Below are 18,380 nucleotides of genomic sequence, written 5' to 3'. Positions count from 1 at the left end.
ATGAAGCCATATCGTTTCCAGCCAATACTATGAAATGAGTCTGCAAAGTGAGATTCCATTTCGCTTTTTGAACTGACTGCTTTAAGACCAACAGGTATCCAGACAGTGACCTGTGCCATTTAAATGTTGGTTGGCCTGCAAAAACTTTTCAGCTATGTATGTGTGATGAGCAATATGGGTCCATTGAGTTATCCACCTAAACAAAGGTTGTTTGCCCAACTTGTAAAATATAATTCGCATTTTAATCCACATTTTAATAAATGTGATTACAGGTGGGGTTTTCTTTTGGAAGGGGGCAGCTTTAACTGGTCACAGTTGTGAAAAAAATAGCATATGCACATGACTTGTTTTTCCTGCATCCAGTCACTCACATACTACACAAGAGTCTGTGATTGCTGACTATAATTGCACTACACTCAAAAAAAAAAAAAAAATTCTCTACTTCCCTCTGCTGGACATTTTCGTTTTAGCAGCAAGAGAAGTATTGCAAGGGTGCCTTGCCATGCATGGAAGAAAATTAGACAGATTTCTTTTTTATCTTTGTTTTTTTTCATTGTTGTTGTTGGTTTTGTTTTTTTTGTTTTTTGTTTTTTTACAATATTGTATTGTTCCATCTCCAGGGCCTCGAGTACTTCATCTTATAGCAATCATCGTGGCATGTGGTGTTTGCCCGTCCTTCTGTCTTCATGTCTTATATCTTCAAAGAAATACTTTTGTGCAATTCAAGAATGAATGCAGTTGCAGATGTGTGCTCATCATTTGTTGTATGGCTGATTCGCTTGACCCCTGTTTGACTCATTCATGCAGGAAATTTATCTCTATAACGTCATGTGTATGTGAAACATCTGTTCATTATAGTCAATTAAAGGGGTGGATGGAAGACATTAGACAAATTAAGACAGTCATTTCCATCAGTGGGAAAAACAACTTTTTGCTGACAATGCCCTTACAATTTCTACTACCCAGTAATGATCCAAATATCCATTCATCCATCCATCTTCTTCTACTTATCTGGGGTCGGGTTGCAGGGGCAGCAACTTTAGGAGGGACTCCCAGACTTCCCTGTCCCCAACCACTTCGTCCAGCTCATCCCAGGGGATCCCAAGGCGTTCCCAGGCCAGCTGAGAGACATAGTCTCTCTAGCGCGTCCTGGGTCATCCACGGGGCCTCCTGCCGGTGGGACATGCCCGGAACACCTCCCCAGGGAGGAGTCCAGGAGGCATCCTGGAGAGATGCTCGAGCCACCTCATATGGCTCCTCTCAACGTGGAGGAGCAGTGGCTCTACTCCGAGTCTTTCCCGGATGACTGAGCTTCTCACCCTATTTCTAAGGGAGAGCCCCTGGACTCTGCCAAAGCTACCCTTTGTCACCAATTCCATTCATACCTTTGATGGACAAAATTTCCAGGCGCACCGAGGTGTTGAGGGCGTCCGGTTTGGTGATCTCAGTATTGTATCTCTGCTTCAAGCCGTGAGCGCCAACCCTCACTGGAGTGGTTTGCAGCCGAGTGTGAAGCGTTGGGGGTGAAAATCAGCACCTCCAAATCTGAGACCATGGTCCCCAAGTGGAGGAGTTCAAGTATATTGGGGTCTTAATCACGAGTAAGTGCAACGGGAGGTCTAAACCCCAGCATGAAAATGACGATGCACCCGTTTTTACGACGAGCGCAAATTTTCAGAGGAGTCGGGGTGAGCCAATGTAGTGGGCCGGAATGCACAGAGAGACGCAGCACAGCCCCAAACACGTGAGAATCGACTTGCTTTGGCATGAAAATGACCCAACCGCAGATAAAACATGGATGAATGGATATTGAAAACTAACATTAGTGAATATAGTTTTTATCCAGCTACAGCAAAAATGTGTTGAGAAGAATTATATTTTATGTTCATGTTTTTCCAGGCTGTCTGACTGAAGGATGAGGTTCTGTTTACAATACAGAGCAGATCAAAATCTCCTGCTGTTAAAAATGAAGACCAGCAGGGTTCACAAGTGCGTCGTAGAAAGCTGTGGAAACATTTGATGATACAAAACACAAATACAAATCCACATTTTGACTCCTGATAGCAAGATTTAAACTTTACATAGCTTTTTCTGATTCAATCTTAATATTTGCTGGTCTAACAGTTTTCCACGCTTGTCTCAATTCTATATAAAATTGTAGCATGCCACAAAATTACTGTAATTGTGCTCACATTCTTGTATGAATTTGAAACCATTGAAATTGCACAAAAAATACCCAAAAGGTTACTGTCTAACAAAATACATACATAAAAGAGCAACTCTCTCCTTAGTGGCTTTCTGTGGAGAACACAATTAGCTATCCGGCCACAATGTTTTCCTCAGACAGGAGGAGAACATGTGAATATAGCGAGTAGGCAACAGACCATGATAAACACTGTTAAAATCATGCACAGTTGAAAAGGATGGATGGATGGATGGATGGATGGATGGATGGATGGATGGATGGATGGATGGATGGATGGATGGATGGATGGATGGATGGATGGATGGATGGATGGATGGATGGATGGATGGATGGATGGATGGATGGATGGATGGATGGATGGATGGATGGATGGATGGATGGATGGAAAATCCAAAGCTCCTCAGGAGGGGAAACCTGAACAACCAGCTGCTGGCGAACTTCTCGGTTCCAGTATAGAGAGTCTGCTGACGTACGCTATCATGGTGTGGCACCCCAGCAGAGAGGAAGAGGCCACAGAGAGTGCCAAGAATCGCAAAGAACATCATCTGCTGGCCTCTCTGTGGGACATCTACAGCTCAGTGGAAGTACAAACACTGCTAAGGACACATTCCATCTCCCTGACCTCTTGCCCTCTGGCAGGAGATGGAGGACATTAAGTGACAGAATTAATAGACTCGGAGACAGCTTCTTCTAAAAGCTGTCTCAGCTCTAATGTGCACAAAAGAAATCCCACATTATAATTCTACCTCTGCAACATATTCAAACATAGCAAAAAAATTTTTTGTATATTGGTATTTATTTTGAGATTTGCTGTTCAATTTCCTTTCCCTCGGTGGCACAATGACAATAAAGCTAAAGTATTCTGTTTCTGAAAACATTGTCTGATTTTTTTTGTTATGTTTGTATGTGGTCTGTCACAGAAAAATGTCTTAGAATTTGTAACGTTTGTACTAGGCCATCCCACCCCCATACCTCTACACTCAAGACCTCTTGCTTCAACTCCGTTAAGTCTGATCTGGAAAAGAGCCATCATGTCTGAGTCATTCTGGAGGGGAATCAGAGCCTGAGGGGCTTCCCTTCATCTTGACATAGTTTAAACCTGTGTCTTTTTACACTTATTGCCAAAAAAGGAATTCTCTGTGGAGAAAGTACTTTGCAAACATACAGACCAGGATTTATCTGCTGGTGAGTAATCTGACTGCAATAATTATCTTCGTTGTGTTTTTGTTGTTTTATCATCCCAGGATGATCTCTTCCATGCTGATTACCGGCAATCTCTTGATTCATCTGGCACTTGTCGCTTCAGTTATTTCTGCATAACGCAACAAACAACAGAGAGCCAAAATATTTTCAAATGTCTGCACCTAGAATAACACATCTGTTTTTTTTCAAACACTTAAAAGTAACCATAACTAATTATCCATTGTGTACTACATGGTGTTAGCAGATTCGATAAACTGAAAGTGATTGAATTCAAGTTAAAAACAGCAAATTGCTCACAAGTTGCCTTTGAAAACAATTTTTTTCTCAGAACATTTTGTATGCATATTAGAATTGCAATGTCAACATCAAAGGCTCCAAAAAAGAAAAATGGATTGTGGTCAAATGTCTAAGCAGATCGTGATCACCGAGCATATGTGTGGATCAGTCGGGAGATCTGTGGGAGGATCGTAGTGATGTCAGCATTAATTTTCAATGTTGTTTGCAGTGTTTGCACACATTTTGTCACGTACTAAAACGATCACATCAGTCAACGTTTCCTGCAAGGCATAAAGTCATAACACAGACATGGATCATTAACATTTGCTTCAAACAGTTATTGGCTTGACTTCTTTAGCGTCTGAGTGAACATTACTTCAAGACAACGAAGAAATATGTTCATTATCTGTATGTTTTCACGTACAAATTTGTGTTTTGCTTGTAACGCATAACTGCAGTGAAAATTGCAGGAAATCTTTGGGACTTTTTGGTAAATTGGAAACGCCAACATTCATTGAATTTAGAGTGCATGTGTAAGCCAAGCCTCAAGGTGTTTTTTTGAGAGTATGAACAAATGTTCCGTGCATATCGAAATGCACTCATTATAATATTTTCTATCAACATATGGAATTGATGTCCTATTGATGGTCATGGTGTGTGCTTCATTACTGACGCACTTTCAACATATACAGTCAGTCAGTCAGTCAGTCAGTCAGTCAGTCAGTCAGTCAGTCAGTCAGTCAGTCAGTCAGTCAGTCAGTCAGTCAGTCAGTCAGTCAGTCAGTCAGTCAGTCAGTCAGTCAGTCAGTCAGTCAGTCAGTCAGTCAGGGGTGCACATAAATTTTGGGCGTTGTCTTCAAATGAGGACCAGAAGTTATTGTTCGATGCGCATTTTTTTCCTGACCCACCCACTTCATCAATGAACTTTTTGGCATTGCATATGGGCAAGGTACATCGTAAATATGTGTAGATCAGTTGTTCTTAACCTGGGTTAACCCTAGGGGTTGGGTGAGTCGGTCTAAGGGGTTCGGCAGAGCCCCCACTGTGGAAGTCCGAACACTTGATTATCGTGTAAATTCGTGATGACGCATATCTGAACTGGTCTCATAAACGCAACAGCAGAAGTTACACTGATTTGCAGATATGTTATTTGTTGTGAGTTCATGCATTGTGTTGCTTTTTGTTCTTTGAACAAAGTGATGTAAAAAACATCTGTCTTGAATTTGAAAAAAAATATTTTATTTTTTACTAGTGGGGTTTGGTGAATGCGTATATGAAACTGGTGGGGTTCGGTACCTTCAACAAGGTTAAGAACCACTGATATAGTCCTAAAACGCAGACAAGTCTCAAAGGGCTTCACATGTGCAAAATTGCCAATTTTTCTCAACATCCCCTGATCTTAACTCCCAAGAGAAAACTAAAAAAACCCTATTGGGGAAAAATGAGAAGTGTTAGTATTTGATAACTTACTGTTGTTCCCTACTGGAAGCATTGCTTTGTATCTTGTAACACACTGGAAAACAGGAAACCAAGAAATCGCAAATGTTTACTGACCAATATAAACATCTTCATCAGCAGAGCGTTGCTTACATGCTTTGCACATTACGTGAAACATTAAAAATGTCTCTCTCCAGATTTCACTGTCAGCAGGCCATCCAGGCATTTATGTGGCTTCACTTCACTAAACATTTTGAAATTTGCACTCACCAATTCTGAGTGAATGTGATATACTAACAGAAGATTTTAACTTTTTGCAACAAGGAGTAAAAGAAGTCCTAACAGATGAGATCAGAGGTTGTTCAGACTTCCATGTATGGAGTTGTTGCCGCTGGATCAAAAGTGCTCACCAACATCACGTAAACACAAGACTTCATGAGCACATTCCTCACCACCACATATACTATACAACACATACTGTACATAAAATGTGTTGAAAACTTTAGCTATTTTTCAGCATTGCATATGGCTGTTACCTGCCTGGTTATAATAAATTGCAGCTTGAAGAACAGTGTGCTGAGACCAATACAAACACAAAAAGAACCTCTGTGGTCACCTTCCATATGGAAAAATACAAATTACCTATAACACAAACCACGGTACTTTTTGTAGATACAATATTAACCTTTCTGTGCCCACTCACATGTCCTGATGCTCAAAATTGTCCAAAACAAATTATCATTGACATTGATGCCGATGCACAACACTGGACCAGTGGAACCTCAAAGGTTGAATTCCGTAGAAATTGTAAGTTTTCAAATTCAACCCTAGTTTTTAGGAAAAATACATCTCTGAAGACGTGGTGGGCAAAGTATGGCTCGAGGGCCACATAATGATTTCTTTGTTATTGAATACGGCCCACCAACCTCAACTTCTACCAGTACCTTACCGTATTTTCCGCACCATATAGTGCTATGGGTTAAAAGGCCCGGACTACGAGGGCTATTCTGTACTTAATCCACATATAGGGTGCACCGCATTACAGAGCGCATGCATGCCATGACTTACGGCAAGTACAGCATTTAACATGCCAAGTTCCCTCTCGTCATTGTCTCGTCGTTGTCACGTTGCTCTTTGGCAATGATCCCGGCTTTCCAGAAAGCTTGAATTGTGCCTCGTAAGCATGTCTCTTAGTCGATGCCAATTTTGAGAGTTCTGATGCTGTTTGCTATGCACAAAGTGATAGTGTTTATTTATCATTCGCAGCGGACGTACATGGTTCATGTATAACGTGCAGTTCTCTGATTTGTTAACCGCCGTATTTTATGTACAACGTAATGTCCTCTGATTGGTTCATTGGGTCTATATATTGTATCTACATGTAAGTCCCTGTGTGGCAGCAGCAAGACAACATTTACAGATTTTGGAATTCGTTCCACACAAATGGTGCACCTCATTAAAAGGCGCTCCTTCGGTTTTTGAGAAAATTAAATGCTTTTAAGTGTGCCTTGTCCCGTTGTTCTCCTACAAGCCTGTCTACCTGCCTCCCTGCCCACTCCTCTCCTACTTCCCTTTCCCCTTTCTCTCAATCAAATAAAGTTCGTGCTGCACCCCGTTGTTCTACCCTGTTACACAATTTAACTTTTGCCAAATCTATATATGACCTGGCCCATCTGTCTGATTTTTATTATCAAAAGTGGCTTGAGGGGACAAACATTTCACTAAAACAACACATTTTCCAAGACTTGAGTACTAACACCACAAGTGTACATATTTTATAGTGTAAGAGCAGGATGGGAGAGTCACCAAAATGTTTTTATGTGTAGGGTCACATGCACGTTTGCTCACCAACCCCTTGAGTGTGTTGTAACTGGAGCATTTCCTGCCACAATCAACTCAATGCAAGTTATCAGTACACCACATTAACATTCTCACACACCAAAAAGTGAATTTTAAACTTCTGATAAATGTGACATTTAAAAGTTTTATTCATGCTTGATGAATGAATGAAATGCCTGTTTCTCACTTTACATGTTTTTTGGTGTAAACATGTTTACGTTTGCTAAATAAAAACTAAATGAATTACGGACGGCCGCCCTTTCACCACAAAGGCTTTTCAATTGCGAAAATGAGTTGGTTCATTTCCACCGAGGCATCCGGACTTGATTTGCTAAGCACAAGGCAAACTCATTAACAACTTGCAAAGGAAATGCTGCGGAATAAACAAACATCCTCTATTATTACTTAGAAGGAATCACTTTGTTTTCATCTTGTTTGCACCTGTTGTATTTTTAAATTGATAACATCTGATTTTTGGACAGCCAACCCAAAGCAACTCAGATGAATAAGGCGCATTTAAAAAAAGCACGCGTAAAAAATTCTTACAATGCTGTAGGTTTGGTAATTGCAAGGTGTCCCCTACACTGAAAGAAATGGGGAAAATAATGTCACCTTTTGGCATTCATTCTACCAAGAGTTATGTCATGACACCATCATCTTAATTAGGAATATTCAGTTGTATGCAAACATCACTCTTCTGTATTCATTGTAGGCATGCATGAGTGTGTCACAATTAAAACAACATGGTGCAACTGGGAAATGAGCTTAGAAATGCCATTCCAGCAAAGTGCACATTTCACTTCACTGGTTTCTTTTATATCGAACAAAATTATTTTAGGTTCATTACCTGACATGTTTCTGCGGTTTCTTCCGCCTTCATCACCGATATGCTTGTGACGCGTCTTTATCAGCTGACCTGCACATTTACTCCACTACTGCTGTGATCAGTGAAGACAGATTAGACTCTCACATTTCAAATAAATCTGTTCCATCACCAGAGGCAACTGATTAATAGAAGGCCGTGGGTGTCACCTCACCGCTGACAGTGGACTATGACTGTGTTTACTAAGTTAAAATGATTTTAATTACGTTGATAATGTTCGAGTGTGTGTGTGCGTGTGTGTGTGCGCGTGTTTGCGTGCATGTGTGCGTGTGTTTACTGCATACCTTTTAGTCATTTTTATAGGTCCTAATGGACCATTTTGTCAAAGCTGAATGAATGTTGCCGATTCTGTGTAAGAACCATCTAAGATTTCCTGTTAACTCACACAAAGTACTGTGGAAAGTTCATGGACCATTTCTACTTAAGCAGGACGACTCAAACATTCTGTGGATGTGAGGTTTTGTAGTTACTAAAGTATTTTTATGTCTCAAATTTTACTAAAGACCACATTTCCTTCAGAGTAGTGATACAATTGGGTTAAGTTGGGCAAATAATCTTCCTGTATTTTTTGTAATTCACATTTTGTAGTAGAATACAATAATTGGCTTGTCAGATAACATCATCAGTATTTACACCACATTATCATCACCAACATGAGTATCGTTAAACCACTGGAGGTCAGCACAGATAGTACTATGTCTTCCTACAGATGATGACATCACCAGAAATGATGAACAGTGGTAGTGAAGAATTACCACCTTTGAGACATTCATACTAGATGACACACTGCAGAAGCAGCCACTTGCAGGAGCATCCTTCGACCGGGATTTTGACATTAGGCAGAGAGGATCAGCTATTTGCAGACTGTGCATCAGACTGAAGTGAAGATCAAGCACGGTAAGGTAATCTTATTGGTGAGCATTAAAATTTAACTTAAATTCAGTTATACTTCAGCAAAATTAGTTTTGTTGCAGGAAAATTTGTGAAAAATGCACAAGTGAAATACTCTTATTATGGAAGACATATTTTCTTTACGCATTTCTTCATTTGAAATGCAATCATGAATGTTTAACTCATCGAATAATGGGGCTATAAATGTATGAATAATACTTTAAAAAAATATTTAAAATTGGGGTACTTAAAAGTTTTGCAATTCTATAATGCAGCAGATTTAAAAAAAAATCTTATTATTGATGAGCAATTTTAGCTGCATGAAGATCCCCTAAATACATGTGCATATGAATCTCATTAGTAACTCTCAAGATGAGTATTACATTTTTTTGTAGTGATCAACGTTTGGCTGAAAAAAAAACTTTGCAAAGCATATTTTTGTTCTTATAGTTTCTAGTAAGTAGGGCACGAAGTCGCTTCATCTGGGTAGGGTTCATCATCCACCCCAAAAAAATGTTTGTCCTGAATATCTTAGTCTTTTCTTTTTCTTTTAAATAGATTTTTAGAAAAGTAGTCTTTCTGATGGAACGATTACCATTTGACAGGGTGTCCATGTTAATCAGATTTTCGGGTTTCCTACTGTCAGCACGACAGGTGAAAAATCTGTGACCTAATCTGTCAACTGTGACATTTTTTGGTGTCTCACATTCAATGCTATGATTTGTCCTTGTCTCAGCAGTTGCAGATGGAACAAGTCAACGAGATCCGCGGTGTAGAGAGCAACTCTACTCTGTGTCCCACCATCGATGACTTCCGTAATCAGGTTTATTCCACATCCTACTCCCTCATCACGGTGTTAGGCCTGTCCGGAAATGGCTTTGCATTGGTGGTGCTGATCCGAACGTCCCGACCGAGTTCTCCGTTCCAAGTCTACATGCTCAATCTGGCTGTGTCCGACCTGCTGTGCGTGAGCACTCTGCCAATGCGGGTTGTGTATTACGTCAACAAGGGACAGTGGAACCAGGGAGACTTCCTATGCCGCATCACCTCCTGCGCCTTCTATATCAACCTGTACTGCAGCATTTACTTCATGGCGGCCATGTCTGTGACGCGTTTCATTGCCATTGTATTCCCTGTGCAGAACCGACTCATGGTGACAGTGAAATGTGCACGCCTGGTGTGTGTGGCTATTTGGATTTTTATCTGTCTCGCCTCGTCACCCTTCCTGATGCTTGGCCAGAAATTTGACCCCACCACCAATAAAACAAAGTGCTTTGAACCTCCGATAGGTCAAGATGTGTCAAAAGTAGTCATGTTGAACAATTTGTCTTTAGTGCTTGGTTTCCTCCTCCCCTTCCTTATAATACTGCTTTGCTATGCCGGCATTATCCACACCCTCCTGTCCCGCACCTCGGGGGCTAGACGTCAGCAGGACACGGGCCCTAAAGCCATTCGAATGATCGTCATCGTCCTACTAACCTTCTTAGTTAGCTTCATGCCGTATCATGTGCAACGCTCCATCCACATACACTCCTTGTACGGCACTTCTTGTTCAGAAAGGATTGTTATGCAAAAGTCAGTTGTTGTGACGTTGTGTCTCGCTGCAGCCAATTCATGCTTTGACCCTCTGCTTTACTTTTTCTCTGGGGAGGGTTTTCTCAACCGTCTTTCCTCCATGCGCCTGTCACGATCAACTTCTGTTAGGCTGAACGTCACTAGTATAGAGACCGGCGTCAGCCGAAACCCCAGTGCCACTTCATTTATCCCCAACACGAGCACAGTCCGATAAGGTGAACGACACATTCAAAAAGGTTGACTTCTCACCAACTAACGTATTGTAATTTTACGAACAAAAATTAAAGCACTGGAATCTGAAGACTCCCTTTGAATTATTGTGGTTACTGTGTTATTAAGAAAATATCCATCATTTCCTTTTCAACATCACAGTGGTGCAGCTGAGAAAGAGTAAAGTATACAATCAAAATCGGTGGACAGTCGATCCCAGGGCAAATACACTTGAAAAAAAAAATATAATAGATATTTAGGTCATCAATTGTCTTTTTGTTGATATGGTTTTGATTCGATTTAGTTTTGTCTTATTCTCCGTGTGCCACGTTTTTCCTGTTTTCCTCGTTAGGTTTTTGTGTGCGCCTGTTCTCGACAACCCAGTTCTTTCTTTCTTTCAATCAGCTCCCTTAGCCACTCGTGTCGTTTCCAAGTGTTCCTTATTGTCTTGTCAGTTTGTTTGGATTTAGTTCCCTGGTGTCTTTTGGTCGTTGTCGGTTCATTGTTTGTCATTCCTGATCATTTGTTTGTTTCTTACTCTGATAGTTTGTTTTTTGGGGTTTTTTTTTCAGCTAGATTTTTTTTTTTTTCAATATTCTGAGTTGCTTTTTTTTTTGCAATTGGGAACTAAATATATTTTTTAAAACACTCCTGTTTTGCTTTCATGCTTCCATGCTTCCATGTACTTGGCTTAACCTTTTTGCAAAGCCCTAACAATGCATTTCAGTCCTATTGACCATATGGACAGTGTATTTCCAAGTTTATTTTCAAAATATCACTAGAAAAAATATCATTTTCCTGGCAAGGCACTGTATTGTCATAGTTTTCTTTCTTCACTGCCATAAATTTTACTTAAAATAAGAAAGACATGTTAGGCACGTTACAAATGGCAACCACCAGTCCATTTCCAAGTGCTCAAAAGCCCTTTTTTGACCAAAATGTATCATAACAGTATCACTTGATCCTATGTGGGAATGCTGCAAGTGCCTTGCTAATCTTTTTCTCCTTTTGCTAAAACTGACTTAACCTTGGGTTTCGTCTATATATCATTTCATGGAACTCACAATAAAGATCAAACTATCAAAATAAAAATACTGTATACAGGCAGTTTGTTGTGAATGTGTATCACTGCAATATGTTTTTGCTTGTCATGCCCGAGGCCAGAAAGGTCATAAACATGACTACCCCATGTTTTTATTTGTGGTGAGTGTTTGGGGTCACATGGGTGAATGTAAATTGCAAGGATCGCCAACATGGTGCATGCAGGCACTCATGTTTTAAAGAAAACATGTTTTTCTTGTTTTTTTTTGTGCAAATATTTTGTAGGAGTGATCATTTGAAAATGAAATACTAGCTGTGGTTTATCAATATGTATCCATTTCCCTTGAACATGGTCAGTGTTTTCACTTTGTTTAATATAATTAATTGATTATAATTGTCATGTCTCGTCATGTAGGTAGGTAAAGCCTCAGTTTTTAGTCTTGTCTTTTAAGTTGTCATGTCCGCTGCTACTTTGTAGAAATCATTTCCTCTTGTTTCAGATCCTTTATTTTATGCTCTCGTCTTTCAACGACATGAGACTTCTCAACCTCTGGTCCATTCCCTGTGTATAAATAGTGCGTCTTTAATTCTCTTTCTCTTATGAAATTTCCTTATCTTTTCTAAAATATTAATGAAATTCTTTTGTCACAAGTGGACAGCCAATGAGGCCAATAAATATATGTTCAAAGCAAATGGACACGTGTGGCTCCCTCTAAAAAAATTACAATTACAAACAACTTGCCATAATGTATTAGAGAATAGGCAAATCAATGAAAAAAGTCATTATTGATCCTTGCACAAAAACAACAATTAGTATATGTCTTTTACATTTTATTCTTATGCTAATATTTTGCAGGGAAAGTCCGCAAGAAAGACTGACTTTACCAACACTTGCCGTCGTGCAATGACGTCAGAGAAGTGGAATCAATCTTTTCCTATTTTTGGAAAGGAAGCACCTTTCTATCACTCCCTAACCTGATGACATCATCCAACAAAGGCGGCGGAAAGGTGGCTAGTTTAGATTTTACTATGCGAAGAGGCCTCAAGTCTGCATCTATTCCTATCCTTTGTCAGATTGTCTTGTATCCTGCCATGTCTTTGACCCAGCCCATGTTTATAAGCTTGACCTTTATCCCTGATGCTATAGCAAGTGTATTTTTGTTTCTAGACTTCCAAGTCAAGTCAAGTTTATTTGATAGCCCTAAATCACAAGCAGTCTCAAAGGGCTTCACATAGATATACAATTGAGAATTATTCTCAAAGCATCCCCTGAGCTTGAGCTCCAGATTTTTTTTTTTTTCTTTCCAGTTTATGCTACGATCTTTCATTGCTGCTTAACCTAGCTTTGGTGGGATTTTTAGTTGTCACCCTTGTATTGTTTTTTTAATTTTTTTCAGCTTTGGTATTCTGTATGCTTTTTGATATCCTATTAATTACTCAGTGATTTTTTTTGTAAAACCTGTGAATCAATTTTTTGGGAACTTTTTGCATTCTTGAATAATATGTAATTCAAGTTCCATTTGAATTTGAGGTTTGTAACTGTTAGCCCTTCACATTATTCAGGAATGTAGGTATCAGTTTTTAAAAAGTTGTAAGTATATTTTTCATTATGATTTCTCGACAAGTTACGGATTGTGTCCACTAGGTGTTACACCAGCACAGATATTGTCCTTGTTCTTCAATAGTCCATCCTGATTATTTTCTATCTATCCATCAATTCTCTGCTTTTCCACATGAGTCTCTCAGGCAACCATCCACACTCGCACTCGGCTAACCATGCATTTCTTTGGAATATGGGAGGAAACGGGGGCACCTGGAGGAAACAGGGAGAACATGCAAGCTACACAGAATCAAATCCGCAAACTCTGCACTGAGAGACGGACGTGCTAACCTGTCGACCACCGTTCCGCCTTGATTAATTTTTTTTCAACCATGATTAATTTCTATCAACGATGACATTCCATATTGGTCCAAAGAGTGAACTTCATTCAGCTGCATGTCCATTGGTAGTTGCTCAAAGGGACTTGAGAAGATAATAAAATCAAATCTGTTCTGCAACTATTTTACTGCATTTAATGTGAATGTATCTCTCCATCTGCAGCAGTGAATGAGTTAATCCTAGAAAAAGGTTCCTTTAACACCCATAAACAGATCACATTTAAACATACATTTAGGCAACAGATTACTATGAACATAACGTGAATCTGAGATCTGACTATGGAGACCACCCCGAGTGATGAGCAGATAAAAAGCCACTGTATTAGTGCTTCATAAAGAGATTATATCGAGCACATGATCAACTCTCTCCTCTGTTTGCACAAAAAGATGTTTGTTTCTGTCGGAAAGCACAGATGGTAACCATGGTTGTACTCTTAGTTTGTCTGCTCCATCTAGCATTTTAAGTGCAAGGAAAGTACCATGAAGACTGTTTTGTGTGGTTATGAATAACATTAAAAATATATGTGTATTTGTATGACTACTCAAACCAGGCTTAGAAGTTTTGAGGCTTTGATATGCATGCCCTGGAGTAACATTTTCAAAAAACAAAAACTGAAAAAAAAAAAAAGGTGTCAAGTGAGCATAAGCATTTAACAATCAGGTTGGAGACATTCAGGGCCTGATTTTATTTAGATGTACTACATGTGCAAAAACAGCTGCAAACATGAATGCAGACAGATGTGGATGCCGAGCAACTAATGGGTTGCAAGCAGGATTGTGTCTTATTATTTAACTGGTTCTTTTATCACAAACAAGATATTTAGGTTGAATTACCTGACATGTTTCGGCTTTTAGCAGTTAAATAATTGACAAGTGAAAACAAAATGAACATAGTACAACTACAGGATTGTGTCTATCAAATGATGCTGTCCAAGTTTTAAATGCAACGCTAGTCACGATGGGAACAATAATCCAGTTCTTAAGCGTTGTTGTTCATTCACTTAGGATATGACTTTTGCGGTTGTTGGGTTCCCCAAAATTATCGCTGCCATGGATCTTTCTTTTCTGTATTAATAAAACGCTTCATAACAGTCACATCAACCTTTGTTTATTCATTTTTTTAATTCAGTTAATCACAGAGGCTGTGTGTCATTTCTTTGTACTTTGTACTGTTTCTCTTTTTTTTTTTTATTAGAACGCTTTACCCATTACATTTTGTGGCTGATTTCATTCCTAGTATAATGGCAAGGGGTGACTTCAAACCTGAAGCAGGCATTCATTCGCTTTTCGGAGGAGGGATCGTCGAGAGAAATGAGCCAAAGTAATAGAGAGAATCAAGAAGGTCCGGAGATAAACCATTTTTTCCACCGATCATGAAAGGGAACTAGCGCCCTTATCATGATCTGAGCGATCCCAGCTGGCTTAAGGCAATGACCAATGTGGACAGTTTACCAGGCAAAATTAAAAATGTAGAACTCAAGACAACGTGATTTGTTTGAAGGGTGCTTTAAGAACGACCACAGCTGCATACAAAATACTGTTCATAAAGTAAAAAGCTGACAAAGATTAAGATGGTTAAAACAATACATTAGTAGCATACAAGCTGTAAAAACAATAAAACAGTGAAACAATACCAAGGCTCATGCTGAATCAAATAATCAATAAAAGTGTGTTTTAAAGGAACTTTTCCACAGTTAGTTATCCAGCTTATTCCTACGCCACATGATCCTTTGCATGAAATGTGGAAGACACCTCCGGTGTAGCAAAATCTGCGTTTTATTTCTATGGGAACACGCTACTTTGACAGTTAAGGACTTTAACAATGTGGACACGGCAATTGTTGCAGCTCATAAGAGAAAACATTTCAACGTTTCTTCCTGCTACTCTTGTGGGGTAGAGGTCAAGGAAAAAAAATGGCCAGCGACAAGGTCCAGTCACATGTCTAGTCACAAAACCATACATACATTCTGAACTCTGTTGCTTCAGTCGTGATAAATCTCAAAAGCTTTGAGGAGTATAAATACCGTCACTGTCGGGATGCAGACAAGACAATAAGACGAGGTACTGGGCACAGGTAGCACAGCCACGGACGTTTACACAGGCGAACAGGACAAGACATACTGACAAGGGCTGTTTGGATTCATGGGGTTTAAATAGTGTCCTTAACAAGCAGGAATAGGTGCAGGTGATTGTCTCTGATGAGTGGGCATGGCCGTGGCCGATAGTCTGTGGAGGAAAGTTACCTGCCGGGGGGCAAGTGGCACGGCACGTGACAGTCACAGTCATAAGTTGGTTGCATTTAGTTAAGGGGGTGGACACGGTCTTACTTAGCTTCAAGCAGACGTATATGTTTGCATCCAAACCACTTCTCACTGCATAGTAACCACACGACTGGGACGCTTCTTGTAAACAACCTTCATGTCGCTCAACGTGATAAAACCGTAATCATTCTTCAAAGTTCATGTCAACATCTCTACTTTTGTCTACTTCAAACGCCCGCGGCAAATATTACAACAATCGGTTGGCTTCAATATATTGAATTTCATGAGCAAAACATCTTCCTTGCCACACTACAGCTTGACAAAACATGGTAGTTACTGTCCATGAAATGCAAAATATTGCGGCAATCCTTTTAATAATTTCAGATTTTGAAAAATATTTATGTCTCCCACTCACAGTGAAAACAATACCCGATGTTATTGTGGCACCCGCCCAGTGAATCATCTCCGGTGGTTTAATGCAAGCACATTAGCACAAAATTCAATGCGAGTGTTGCAATGCGCTTTGTGCATGAAATGAAAAGGAGCACATGTACAACATCAAGATGGTCTTTTCAAATGACTCTCAGACTAATGCGCCTGGGCCCCTCATTCCCGGGTAGAAACTGGAATCTTTGGAGGTTCACAACTAACACTTTCCTTGTCTGGGAAAAACGGTCAAAAACAACACTCTTGGATTCAACTTCTGCTGATTGTTAATGCAACCAGCGCAAAAAGCTCCCAAAATGTGTGCCATGCAGGTATTGTTCAATGTTATAATGGCTAATGATTGTTTAGAAAAGAGGGTGTAGAAAAACGCTGAGATACACTGCTTTGTTACGTGAAGCTCAATGGGAAAAATTGACCACAATCTCTTATTGTAGTTTCCTCCCACATTCACTCCCACAGGACAGACCTCCGGTAAAGGTGGATAGGCATACGTATATTACCTTTGGCACAATAGCAATCTAATTTCTTATGAAACATGAGTTATATAGGTGGCTGTTTTCATAACTCATAAGACGCGTTCACTAAAACCCTGCTGCCGTACTCACACACTTCTATTCCAATCTACTCCATTTACAAAGATAATAACTTGATGAAAAAACCCGAACATCTTAATTTGTTTACCAATGTGTTTATTAATGTGTTTGTGTTTGTAATGTAGCATTCCTGTGTGGAGTTTGGAATGCTCTTCCTGTGCTTGTGTGTTTTCTCCGTGTAACCCGGTTCCCTCCCACATTCCAAAAAACATGCACGTTAGCTGAAGACTCAAAATAAGGGTCACCAACCTTTTTAAAACTGAGTGCTACTTTTTGGCTACTGGTTGCTCAAATTATGTTTAATATAATTGTCATGTGTGGTGCAGGATTCAGACCCAAAAGCAGACAGTAGACAAAATGACGGCATATTTATAAGTTTTGTGAAGGAAAATGGTGCCTTTATTGAGAGGCTCAAAGGAGAGGTCAATGAGGGAGAGGGATACCTATTTGTAATGGCGATGTCATTCAGTCCCTTGTCGTCGATGCATAGTCGTAGGGTTTTGTTTTTCCAAAATCCAGCACCGAGAGGCGAGAAGGAGGGATGGATAATACTGGCAGCCAAAGCGTCACTGATATATTTCTCTATGACCTCCCTCTCAGGGCTTCACAGGTTGTAAAGTCTTCTAGATGGTAGGGTGGCTCCGAGGAGTAAGTCGATGGCACGTTCATACGGTCGATGAGTGGGGAGGCAAAGCGCAGAGACTTACTAAACACCTCCCCTAATTCATGATATTCAGGAGGAACCAAAGAGAGATCAGGAGGAGAAACCAAAGGTGAAGGATGGGATGTCGTAGTTCCAAAATGCAAACAGTGAGCATGACAAAACGTGCTACAACTTACTATGGTCTCCCAGTCTATGTGCGGATTATGAAGTTTTTTCCATGGCATTCCAAAAACAATAGGAGAAAAAGAAGAAGAAGGGATGACCAAAACCAGATGTAACAGTCTGGTGTGTGGCAGTCTTCAGGGGGCTTCCATCTATGGGACTGACCGGTTGGGGCAAGTCTAAGGGTGTATTCAGACCAGAAAAGTCCTTTCGTCTGCTTGTTTGATCCGGACCAAAAGCGAATTTAATTTTTTTCGTTCGGAGCGGTTCCTATTTAGACTGTACATTTTGCAAGCCAGGTATATTTTGTAAACACACCCACGCTTGTGATGATCTGTGTTCCCATTGGACAGCAATGACCAGGGCGTCACACAGAGCACAGACCCAGAAATGGAGGAAAACATGCGAGTCCTACACGCTGCATATTTATGCTGTTAGTTCGAATCTACGCTGTTTGTATTCACACCTGAAGCGAACCGCACCAGAGTTCGTTTAGAAGCGAACTGAGACCATTTCAAAAAGTGGGTCTCGTCCGTTTCTTTAATCCACACCAGGATTTGTTTGAGTGTATTCACACCTACACAAAAAGGTCCGGACCTAAAACAAAAGACCAAAGCCACTAACATAATCAAGGACCCTAATTATATGTTAATGATATTCATTTATGTGACGGCACTGATAATGTTAATGATTTCTCACAATAATTAGAGAACTAATATCACTATCTCAGTGGTCTTTGGGGGCGAGGTTCACC

At 40.0% G+C, this 18,380-nt stretch overlaps 1 protein-coding gene across 2 annotated transcripts; it reads left to right on the top strand.

Moving 5' to 3' along the window:
• Positions 1-3,205: 3,205 nt before the first annotated feature.
• On the top strand, positions 3,206-11,536 carry cysltr1 (cysteinyl leukotriene receptor 1). 2 transcript variants are annotated; one of them, XM_088378289.1, is made up of 3 exons: positions 3,206-3,391; positions 8,554-8,741; positions 9,475-11,536. In XM_088378289.1, the coding sequence occupies exon 3, from the start codon at positions 9,481-9,483 to the stop codon at positions 10,522-10,524; it is 1,044 nt and encodes a 347-aa protein (XP_088234415.1). In that variant the 5' UTR covers positions 3,206-3,391; positions 8,554-8,741; positions 9,475-9,480; the 3' UTR covers positions 10,525-11,536. The 2 variants fall into 2 exon arrangements, with proteins under 2 accessions (XP_088234415.1, XP_088234424.1); XM_088378298.1 differs by having other exon boundaries at positions 9,472-11,536.
• The last annotated feature ends 6,844 nt before the right edge of the window (positions 11,537-18,380 follow it).

Source organism: Syngnathus floridae, chromosome 1 (genome assembly GCF_059516105.1).
Source record: "Syngnathus floridae isolate MCC-2025c chromosome 1, RoL_Sflo_1.0, whole genome shotgun sequence".
Classification (NCBI taxonomy): domain Eukaryota; kingdom Metazoa; phylum Chordata; class Actinopteri; order Syngnathiformes; family Syngnathidae; genus Syngnathus; species Syngnathus floridae.
Note: the sequence above shows the minus strand (reverse complement) of the source record. Positions and strands in the feature narration are given on the sequence as shown.

Excerpts from the sequence above, each read along its gene's own strand:
- cysltr1 (XM_088378289.1), top strand. The coding sequence starts at position 9,481 with ATGGAACAAGTCAACGAGATCCGCGGTGTAGAGAGCAACTCTACTCTG.